The sequence below is a fragment of the Procambarus clarkii genome, chromosome 45 (genome assembly GCF_040958095.1).
Source record: "Procambarus clarkii isolate CNS0578487 chromosome 45, FALCON_Pclarkii_2.0, whole genome shotgun sequence".
Classification (NCBI taxonomy): domain Eukaryota; kingdom Metazoa; phylum Arthropoda; class Malacostraca; order Decapoda; family Cambaridae; genus Procambarus; species Procambarus clarkii.
In genome coordinates this window covers 36,403,311-36,416,090 of record NC_091194.1, presented here as the reverse complement: position 1 = coordinate 36,416,090, position 12,780 = coordinate 36,403,311, and the positions used below count along the sequence as shown (strand labels likewise).

The 12,780-nt window shown below is 49.7% G+C and overlaps 1 protein-coding gene across 1 annotated transcript; it reads left to right on the top strand.

The window, feature by feature from the left end:
• The first annotated feature begins 2,899 nt into the window (after window positions 1–2,899).
• Window positions 2,900–10,504, top strand: LOC138350342 (uncharacterized). Its single transcript, XM_069300968.1, has 2 exons — window positions 2,900–3,028; window positions 9,503–10,504. The coding sequence occupies exons 1-2, from the start codon at window positions 2,900–2,902 to the stop codon at window positions 10,502–10,504; spliced, it is 1,131 nt and encodes a 376-aa protein (XP_069157069.1).
• Window positions 10,505–12,780: the final 2,276 nt, after the last annotated feature.

The following is a 12,780-nucleotide window of genomic DNA, read 5'->3' as shown; positions in this document are numbered from 1 at the left end:
GTTGATGAGGACGGGTTGTGTGTTGATGAGGACAGGCTGTGTGTTGATGAGGACGGGTTGTGTGTTGATGAGGACAGGCTGTGTGTTGATGAGGACAGGCTGTAAGTTGATGAGGACGGGCTGTGTGTTGATGAGGACGGGCTGTGTGTTGATGAGGACAGGCTGTAAGTTGATGAGGACGGGTTGTGAGTTGATGAGGACGGGTTGTGTGTTGATGAGGACAGGCTGTGTGTTGATGAGGACAGGCTGTAAGTTGATGAGGACGGGTTGTGAGTTGATGAGGACGGTTGTGTGTTGATGAGGACAGGCTGTGTGTTGATGAGGACGGGCTGTAAGTTGATGAGGACGGGCTGTGTGTTGATGAGGTCAGGCTGTGTGTTGATGAGGACGGGCTGTAAGTTGATGAGGACGGGTTGTGTGTTGATGAGGACAGGCTGTGTGTTGATGAGGACGGGCTGTAAGTTGATGAGGACGGGTTGTGTGTGATGAGGACGGGTTGTGTGTTGATGAGGACGGGCTGTGTGTTGATGAGGACGGGTTGTGTGTTGATGAGGACGGGCTGTAAGTTGACGAGGACGGGTTGTGTGTTGATGAGGACGGGCTGTGTGTTGATGAGGACGGGCTGTGTGTTGATGAGGACGGGCTGTGTGTTGATGAGGACGGGCTGTGTGTTGATGAGGACGGGCTGTGTGTTGATGAGGACGAGCTGTGTGTTGATGAGGACGGGCTGTGTGTTGATGAGGACGGGGTGTGTTGATGAGGACGGGCTGTGTGTTGATGAGGACGGGCAGTGTGTTGATGAGGACGGGCTGTGTGTTGATGAGGACGGGCTGTGTGTTGATGAGGACGGGCTGTGTGTTGATGAGGACGGGCAGTGTGTTGATGAGGACGGGCTGTGTGTTGATGAGGACGGGCTGTGTGTTGATGAGGACGGGTTGTGAGTTGATGAGGACGGGTTGTGTGTTGATGAGGACAGGCTGTGTGTTGATGAGGACGGGCTGTGAGTTGATGAGGACGGGTTGTGAGTTGATGAGGACGGGTTGTGAGTTGATGAGGACGGGTTGGTGTTGATGAGGACGGCTGTGTGTTGATGAGGAGGGTTGTGTGTTGATGAGGACGGGCAGTGTGTTGATGAGGACGGGCTGTGTGTTGATGAGGACGGCTGTGTGTTGATGAGGACGGGCTGTGTGTTGATGAGGACGGGCAGTGTGTTGATGAGAACGGGCTGTGTGTTGATGAGGACGGGCTGTGTGTTGATGAGGACGGGTTGTGAGTTGATGAGGACGGGTTGTGTTGATGAGGACAGGCTGTGTGTGATGAGGACGGGCTGTGAGTTGATGAGGACGGGTTGTGAGTTGATGAGGAGGGTTGTGAGTTGATGAGGACGGGTTGTGTGTTGATGAGGACAGGCTGTGTGTGATGAGGACAGGCTGTAAGTTGATGAGGACGGGCTGTGTGTTGATGAGGACGGCTGTGTGTTGATGAGGACAGGCTGTAAGTTGATGAGGACGGGTTGTGAGTTGATGAGGGAGGTTGTGTGTGATGAGGACAGGCTGTGTGATGAGGACGGGCTGTAAGTTGATGAGGACGGGCTGTGTGTTGATGAGGTCAGGCTGTGTGTTGATGAGGACGGGCTGTAAGTTGATGAGGACGGGTTGTGTGTTGATGAGGACAGGCTGTGTGTTGATGAGGACGGGCTGTAAGTTGATGAGGACGGGTTGTGTGTTGATGAGACGGGTTGTGTGTTGATGAGGACGGGCTGTGTGTTGATGAGGACGGGTGTGTTGATGATTACGGGCTGTAAGTTGATGAGGACGGGTTGTGTGTTGATGAGGACGGGCTGTGTGTTGATGAGGACGGGCTGTGTGTTGATGAGGGACGGGCTGTGTGTTGATGAGGACGGGCTGTGTGTTGATGAGGACGGGCTGTGTGTTGATGAGGACGGGTTGTGTTGATGAGGACAGGCTGTGTGTTGATGAGGACGGGCTGTAAGTTGATGAGGACGGGTTGTGAGTGATGAGGACGGGTTGTGTGTTGATGAGGACAGGCTGTGTGTGCGAATCACATTTCCGTAAATGCTTCACCCACGCACTACAAACATAAATACTTTGCCATCAGAGCCTAAACAGCGGGCCTAACCTACCTTACGCCTTGATATGCTAATATAGAGTATTATAATAATTTTTAAGAAAATCCCTATTTTGAATATTCATTATGTAAAATTGACGAATGAGCGTTAGGGAGGTTGGTCGCTGGATGGACAAACATTGCGTGAAGACAAGTAGTAATAATACTAATAAGTGCTTTTGATATCTAACAATATATTAATGCTAATTCATCAGCAGCTAACGATATATGGACAACTCCCTACATATTTCCCACTGAACATGAAGACCAGTATTATCATAACTAAGAAGTGTTTTTTCTGTTTTAATTAACACGTTTTATGTTGTTAAATTAATTTTCAAGAGCGTGACTCATCAAGCTTCTGTGACCAAGATTCCGTGACTCTCACAACCCAGCACATGCGGCAAGTCACGGAGAATCAGCCAATGATTTCGGATATAAGTTACGAGAGCCATTTGTATTGGCCAGGATATTAAAGACCCGGATCCAAACAGCAGGGAGCAGACTCTCTCAGGTAGGACAGACTTACTTGCACGAACCAAGACCTACAAACAGAGTCCCGAAACACGAAGAAGATGCACAGGAACCGTAAATCGCGTCGGTTAAGAAAGGCTTTCTTTATAGACGGTGGTTCGCTAGAACAAGCAGACGAGGATCATTGATCATTAACTGCTAACCGGGCAATTGCTTCCCCGTCCCGCCAGCAGGAGTGGGCCGCCACACTGACGACGCTACGGCAGAGTGCATCATGGGAACAACCTGTACAGTGACGATGGAGGCATCAGAGATATTAGAGGTGCCACAGACATCAGAAGCATCAGAGTGCTGTCAGGTATCAGCCATGAGAAGCAGCAGAGGCCGGAGCGGCACCAGGCTGCCACCCATGAAGGAGGTCCAGAGTGTAAGACTGTGCTGGGTGTTGAGGAGGCGGACACTACTTCCCGCTCGGGGAGGACAGGACCCAACGACGATATTATAGTACCGAACTTACCATTGTTTCAAGTATTATTTTATGGACATTCTACAAGTAGAATACAGAGTAGATGTAGATGGACAACAACATCTTTATCTATGGATGTAGAGTACAGGGTACTCCATCCAAAGAATACATGGATGTAAAATGTTCTGTATTCCACTTTCAGAGCCGAGATTAACGTTCTTCGTCCTGTCACCAAACGCGCAGTTACCTAATGTCTTCACAGTTAGAACAGAATCTTGCGTGTTTGCTGAGAAATGTTTTTCTTAACCATGGTTCCTTATATTACTGATAATAAAAAAAGTCTCAGTATTTGTCCCAACTGTGACAATCTGTATAGTGTGTGTTACTGATAGTTCATGATGCTGTGTTCGTGTGCCAGTGGGACGCGGCGACAGGTCAGTAAAGGTCACTTCAAAGTGTTCGAATATTGCATCGTGCACCAAATTTCTGTCCAGCAGTATTTACATTCGCTCCAGTGACTCCATTTTTCTAATTTTGCTAGAAGTCTGTTGGCATTTTTGTATATTTTTTTATGTTTTAAATAGCATAGTTGTGTATAATTGATCTCTTCTTCATGAACCACGCCATGAGAATATCAGAGGGATTCTGATAATTAAGAGTATCACTGAGGATTACTGCTAACTACCAAGACAAAGGTAGTCAGTAATCTATCATAACTACCAAACACAGGACACCTACCATAACTACCACAACACAGGAACACCTACCATAACTACCACTACATAGGAACCACCAATCATAACTACCACAACACAGGAACCACCTACCATAACTACCACACATAGGAACCACCAATCATAACTACCACAACACAGGAACCAGCAACCATAAATACCACAACACAGGACCACCAACCATAACTACCACAACACAGGAACCACCTACCATAACTACCACAACACAGGAACCACCAACCATAACAACCACCAAACACAGGACCACCAACCATAACTACCACAACACAGGACCACCTACCATAATTACCAAACACAGGAACACCTACCATAACTACCACAAACACAGGAACCACCTACCATAACTACCACAACACAGGAACCACCAACCAAACTACCACAACACAGGACCACCTACCATAACTACCACAACACAGGACCACCAACCATAACTACCACAACACAGGAACCACCTACCATAACTACCACAACACAGGAACCATCTACCATAACTACCACAACACAGGACCACCTACCATAACTACCACAACACAGGAACCACTACCATAACTACCACAACACAGGAACCACCGACCATAACTACCACAACACAGGACACCTACCATAACTACCACAACACAGGAACCACCGACCATAACTACCACAACACAGGAACCACTACCATAACTACCACAACACAGGACCACCTACCATAACTACACAACACAGGAACCACCTATTATAACTACCACAACACAGGAACCACCTACTATAAACTACCACAACACAGGAACCACCTACTATAACTACCACAAACACAGGAACCATCAACCATAACAACCACAAACAGGAACCACCTATTATAACTACCACAACACAGGAACCACCTACCATAACTACCACAACACAGGACCACCTATTATAACTACCACAACACAGGAACCACCTACCATAACTACCACAACACAGGAACCACCTACATAACTACCACAACACAGGAACCACCTACCATAACTACCACAACACAGGAACCATCAACCATAACTACCACAACACAGGAACCACCTACTATAACTACCACAACACAGGAACCACCTACCATAACTACCACAACACAGGAACCACCTACCATAACTACCACAACACAGGAACCACCTATTTTAACTACCACAACACAGGAACCACTACCAAACTACCACAACACAGGAACCACCTATTTTAACTACCACAACACAGGAACCACCTACCATAACTACCACAACACAGGAACCACCTACCATAACTACCACAACACAGGAACCACCTACCATAACTACCACAACACAGGAACCACCTACCATAACTACCACAACACAGGAACCACCTACCATAACTACCACAACACAGGAACCACCTACCATAACTACCACAACACAGGAAACACCTACCATAACTACCAACACAGGAACCACCTACCATAACTACCACAACACAGGAACCACCTATTATAACTACCACAACACAGGAACCACCTACCATAACTACCACAACACAGGAACCACCTACCATAACTACCACAACACTGGAATACAATAAAAAGATCAGCTACCTTACATTTGAAGATCTTTCTAGGAGACTGTTCAAATTATCTGGAAGTTATTTTCTTGATAGAACGCTAACAAACACTGTCATGCATAAAAATGTAACATAACACTGTCATGCATAACACAATGTAACATAACACTCTCATGCATAACACTAACATAACATTAACTAGCGTTACACAGATTGACGTACTGCCATCTACTATAACATTATTTTGCGTTTCTTATCAAACGTAACACTAATGTAGCACCATCTTAGGTAACACTATGTAACGTAACACTATCTTATGCAACACTACCTAACTTAACAATATCTGGCATAACATCACCTAAACATACCAATATATTAAGTTAACTATCAAACGTAAAACTATCTTATGTAACACTATCTAATGTGACAATATTTATGTAACAATACTTATGTAACAATATGCTACGTAACACTATTTAACTTAACAACACCTTACGTAACATCAATGCAAACATTATCCTACGTAACACTATCCAAAGTAACAATATGCTACGTAACACTATCAAATGTATTAATATATTACGTAAACAATATCTAAGGTAACACATCTAATGTTAGAAATGGTTCACCAATTAGCACAATTTAGAAGCCGCCGCTCAAACAAGACACTGTTAATTGCGAATTATCAAGGGGGGAAAGAGCAAGCAATTACGACTATATAGCCATGGAAGGGATCAGTATAAGGATTTGGGAGGACGGGGGAAAGGAATGGTGCCAAACATATTGGACGGTCGGGGATTGAACGCGACCTGCATAAAGCCAGACCGGCTCTACCGTCCAGCCAAGTGGTTGGATCAGTATTATAGAAATGAATGCTAGATATTGGAAAACCAGAACGACCTTTACATAGATGACCTACCTAGCTAGACCAAACAGTCTTTGTTGACCAAAAACCACACACTAGAAAGTGAAGGGACGACGACTTTCGGTTCGTCCTGCACCATTCTCAAGTCATTGTGAATGGTCGACTTGAGAATAGTCCAGGACGGACTGAAACGTCGTCGTCCCTTCACTTCTACTGTGTGGTCTGGTCAACATATTTCAGCCTCGTTATTGTGACTCATCGTCTGTATTCACCCAGCCCCTTTGTTGAGCAAACATTTCCCTTTGACAGAACCTAAGATCTAACCTTAAATGTTAACAGTTGCTAAAACAAAGAAGTATTATCTTTCATATCAACTCAATTATTAGAAACAAGACACAAAACCTCAACAATATTAGTGCCACTAATAAAGATAAGAATTTAGCCTCAATATCCAATATCCGGCTAGTAATAGTTATAACCTTAAATCAAAATCCCACTACCTAATAGTAAAGGTTATAAAACCGGTATCAATATGTACCCACTAGTAAAAGTTAAAAGCCCGTCATCAATATCCTGGTTTCAACTAGTAAAAGTTATTAACCCCAGCATTAATAACCAATCATCCACTAATATAAAACAACCATTCACCGTCAAAACAACTACACCAACCACCACCACTGTGGGAAATTTATCCACTGTATCAACATTATTATCTAAGAAATTTATATTTTTGTATCATATCAAAATCATATTAGAATCATTCAGATTAAAATATCCTACATCACTGAATCCTACATGACAATGCTACCGTGATCCCATTTGACTTTTGGACTCAAATGGTCTACATGACTTTATGCATTATTTCTCAAGGAACTTGATGATTCAAGACAATATCTTAATTAAAAAACTATTGGAACATCAATTAATTTCCGGTGAGGATTAATTCAAATCCTTAATAAGAATCAATGATACTAACAACTACTACCCGTAATGTTTAAATCTATATCTAATTATATTGTAATCACATTTTATCATAATCATATGTCTAGACAGTAAAAATAATCAATAAATATTCATTGAAGGCTACTTTGCTCTGGGAGGATGGGGGACGATGGCTGGGAGAGATGCGCCACCACCACCCCGAGGCCAGAACGTTTTTTTACATAAAACAGTGCAAACACGTGATGGTGCCTTGCGAACATTTTCAGTAAAGGACACCACACTAACTATCATTATCACCAGTGATTACTCTCTAGAAACTGGGGAGTACCTGGACTATATATATAAGGAAAATTCCTAGTACTTTATCTAAATAAGAGTGAAGAGAGTGGCTCATAACAGCTGATGTGTTGAATTGTCTGGAGGAGGATTATAGATCATCAATCAACTTCTTCATTCACACTTAAGGCCCCCACATGCCATTTACAGCCCACAGTCTGTCATTAGGACTAGAGGAGCTAGGATTTATAACCTAGCGAGGGGCTTTAGTTGTGTTAATTTTGCATACAGAAATTTTTAATTTAGTACAGAGCAAGTTTTAATAGTTCTCCTCATAATATTAATCCCGGCAACTTTTCCACAAACAACACCACCACCACCACCACAACCACCACCACCACCACCATCAGCACCACACCACCACCACACCACCACCACCACCACACCAACCACACCACCATCAGCACCACCACCACCACCACCACACCACCACACAACCACCCACCACCCACCATCAGCACCACCACCACCACCACCATCAGCACCACCACCACCACCACCACAACCACCACCACAACCACCACCACCACCACCATCAGCACCACCACACCACCACCACAACCACCACCACCACCACCATCAGCACCACCACCACCACCACATCACCACCACCATCAGCACCACCACCACAACCACCACCACAACCACCACCACCACACCATCAGCACCACCACCACCACCACCACAACCACCACAACCACCACCAACCACCATCAGCACCACCACACCACCACCACCACCACCACCACCACCACCACAACCACCACCACCACCACCATCAGCACCACACCACCACCACCATCAGCACCACCACCACAACCACCACCACAACCACCACCACCACCACCAAAACCACCACCACCACCACCACCATTGCCACCACCACACCAACAACAACAACAACAATAACAACACAAACAACAAGGACCCACCATAGACAAATACCTCCCACTCTGCAGGAAAGCGAACACTACACCGCCAGCAGACACGAACACCCGCCAGCAGACACGAACACCCGCTAGCAGACACGCTACACCCGCAGCAGACACCGAACACCCGCCAGCAGACACGAACACCCGCCAGCAGACACCGAACACCCGCCAGCAGACACCGAACACCCGCTAGCAGACACGCTACACCGCCAGCAGACACCGAACACCCGCCAGCAGACACCGAACACCCGCTAGCAGACACGCTACACCCGCAGCAGACACAGAGCACCGCCAGCAGACACGGAACACCCGCCAACAGACACGCTACACCGTCAGCAGACACTCTACATCCGCCAGCAGACACTCTACATCCGCCAGCAGACACCGAACACCCGTCAGCACACATAGAGCACCTGCCAGCAGACACGCTACACCCGCCAGCAGACACAGAACACCCGCCCGCAGACACGGAACACCCGCCAGCTGACACGTTACTCCCGTCAGCAGAAAACGCTACACTCGCCAGCAGACACGTACACCGCCAACAGACACGCTACACTCGCTAGCAGACACTCTACACCTGCCAGCAGACACGCTACACCCACCAGCAGACACGTTACACCCGCCAGCAGACACGCTACACCTGCCAGCAAACACGCTACACCCACCAGCAGACACGCTACACCCGCCAGCAGACACGCTACACCAGTAAGCATACAGGCTACACCAGTAGCATACAGGCTACACCCGCAAGCAGACACGAACTCGCCAGCAGACACGCTACACCCGCCAACAGACACGCTACACCCGTCAGAGACACTCTACGTCCGCAAGCAGACACCGAACACCCTCCAGCAGACATAGATTACCTGCCAGTAGAAACGCTACATCCACCAGCAGACACAGAACACCCGCCCGCAGACACGGAACACCCGAGAGCTGACACGTTACTCCCGTCAGCAGACACGCTACACTCGCCAGCAGACACGTTACACCCGCCAACAGACACGCTACACTCGCTAGCAGACACGCTACGCCTGCCAGCAGACACGCTACACCCTCCAACTGACAGGTACACTCGCCAGCAGACACGCTACACTCGACAGCAGACTCGCTACACGTGCCAGCAGACACGCTACACCAACCAGCATACAGGCTACACCCGCCAGCAGAAAATCTACACTCGCCAGCAGACACGCTGCACCCGCCAGCATACACGCTACACCTCCCAGCAGACTGGCTACACCCGCTAGCAGACACGCTGCACCAGCCAGCATACAGGTTATACCCGCCAGTAGACACGCTACACTCGCCAGCAGACACGCTACACCCGCCAGCGGACACCGAACACCCGCCAGCAGACAAAGAGTACCTGCCAGCAGACACGCTACTCCGCCAGCAGACACAGAACACCCGCTATCAGACACGGAACACCCGCCAACTGACACGTTACTCCCGCCAGCAGACACGTTACACTCGCAGCAGACACGTTACACCGCCAACAGACACGCTACACTCGCTAGCAGACACGCTAACCTACCAGCAGACACGCTACACCGCCAGCAGACACGTTACATCCCTCAGCAGACACGCTACACCCGCCAGCAGAAACGCTACACAGCCAGCATACAGGCTACACCCGCAAGCAGACACGCTGAACTCGCCAGCAGACACTCTACACCCGCCATCAGACACGTACACCCGCCATCAGACACGCTACACCCGCTATCAGACACGCTACACTTGTCAGCAGACACGCTACACCCGCCAACAGACATGCTACATCCGCCTCCAGATACGCTACACCCGCCAGCAGACACGCTACACCACCAGCCGACACGCTACACCGCCATCAGACACGCTACACCCGCCAGCAGACACGCTACACCCGCCATCAGACACGCTACACACGCAAGCAGACATGCTACACCTGCCAGCAGACACGCTACACATGCCAGCAGACTGGTACACCCGCCAGCGGACACGCTACACCCGCCAGCAGACACGCTACACCAGCCAGCAGAGAGGCTACACCCGCCAGCAGACACGCGACACCCGCCAGCAGACACGCTAAACCTGTCTGCAGACATGCTACCCCCAAAAGCAGACTGGCTACACCCGCCAGCAGACACGCTAGAAGTAGTAGCATACAGGCTACACCCGCCCGCAGACACGCTACACTTGCCAGCAGACACGCTAGCCCGCCAGCAGACATGCTGCCCCCGCCAGCAGGCACGCTACACCTGCCAGCAGACTGGCTACACCCGCCAGCAGACACGGTACACCAGCCAGCATACACGCTACACCGCCAGCGTACACGCTACACCTGCCAGCAGACACGCTACACCTGACAGTAGACAGGCTACACCCGCCAACAGACACGCTACACTCGCTAGCAGACACGCTACATTCGCCAGCAGACACGCTACACCCGCCAGCAGACACGCTACACTAGCCAGCAGGCAAGCGACACCCGGCAGCAGACAAGCTACACTTGCCAGCAGACACACTACACCTGGCAGCAGACCGGCTATACCCGCCAGCAGAGTCGCTACACCCCCAGCAGACACGCAACACCCGCCAGCAGACACGGTTACACCAGCCAGCATACACGCTACACCCGCCAGCGTACACGCTACACCTGCAGCAGACACGCTACACCTGACAGTAGACAGGCTACACCCGCCAACAGACACGCTACACTCGCTAGCAGACACGCTACATTCGCCAGCAGACACGCTACACCGCCAGCAGACACGCACACTAGCCAGCAGGCAAGCGACACCCGCCAGCAGACAAGCTACACTTGCCAGCAGACACACTACACCTGGCAGCAGACCGGCTATACCCGCCAGCAGGACTCGCTACACCCTCCAGCAGACACGCAACACCCGCCAGCAGACTGGATACACCGCCAGCAGACACGCTACCCCCCAAAAGCAGACTGGCTACATCCGCCAGCAGACACGCATCGCTCGCCAGCAGACACACTACACCCGGTATCAGACACGCTACACTTGCCAGCAGACACGCTACACCGCCAACAGACATGCTACATCCGCCAGCAGATACGCTACACCCGCCAGCAGACACGCTACACCACCAGCCGACACGCTACACCCGCCAACAGACATGATACACCCGCCAACAGACATGCTACACCCGCCAGCAGACACGCTACACACCAGCCGACACGCTACACCCGCCAACAGACATGCTACACCCGCCAGCAGATACGCTACACCGCCAGCAGACACGCTACACCACCAGCAGATACGCTACACCCGCCATCAGACATGCTACACCCGCCAGGAGACACGCGACACCCGCTTTCAGACACGCTACACACGCAAGCAGACATGCTACACCTGCCAGCAGACACGCTACACCCGCCATCAGACACGCTACCCTCAAAAGCAGACTGGCTACACCCGCCAGCAGACACGCTACACCAACTAGCATATAGGTTACACCCGCCATCAGACACGCTACACTTGTCAGCAGACACGCTACACCCGCCAGCAGACACGCTGCCCCCGCCAGCAGACACGCTACACCAGCCAGCATACATGTTACACCCTCCACCAGACACGCTACACCCACCAGCAGACACGCTACACTCGCCAACAGACACGCTACACCCGCCAGGAGACACGCTACACCCTCCATCAGACACGCTACACCTGCCAGCAGACATGCTGCACCTGCCAGCAGACACGCTACACCATCCAGCAGACACGCGAAACCCGCCATCAGACACGCTAAACCCTCCTGCAGACACGCTACCCCCCAAAAGCAGACTGGCTACACCCACCAGCAGACACGCTACACCCGCCAACAGACAAGCTACACCCACCGACAGACACGCTACACCTGTCAGCAGACACGCTACACCTGCCAGCAGACACGCTACACCCGCCAGCAGACACGCTTCACCCTCTAGCAGACACGCTACACTCGCCAGCAGACACGCTTCACGCTACATTCGCCAGCAGACATGCTACAGCCGCCAGTGGACACATAAGAACATAAGAACATAAGAACAAAGGTAACTGCAGAAGGCCTATTGGCCCATACGAGGCAGCTCCTATTCTATAACCACCCAATCCCACTCATATACTTGTCCAACCCACGCTTGAAACAATCGAGGGACCCCACCTCCACCACGTTACGCGGCAATTGGTTCCACAAATCAACAACCCTGTTACTGAACCAGTATTTACCCAAGTCTTTCCTAAATCTAAACTTATCCAATTTATACCCATTGTTTCGTGTTCTGTCCTGTGTTGATACTTTTAATACCCTATTAATATCCCCCTTGTTATGTCCATTCACCCACTTGTAAACCTC

Excerpts from the sequence above, each read along its gene's own strand:
- LOC138350342 (XM_069300968.1), top strand. The coding sequence starts at position 2,900 with ATGGAGGCATCAGAGATATTAGAGGTGCCACAGACATCAGAAGCATCA. Across the intron at positions 3,029-9,502 it reads CCATGAAGGAGGTCCAGAGT|GTACACTCGCCAGCAGACAC; the intron begins GTAAGACTGTGC and ends TCCAACTGACAG.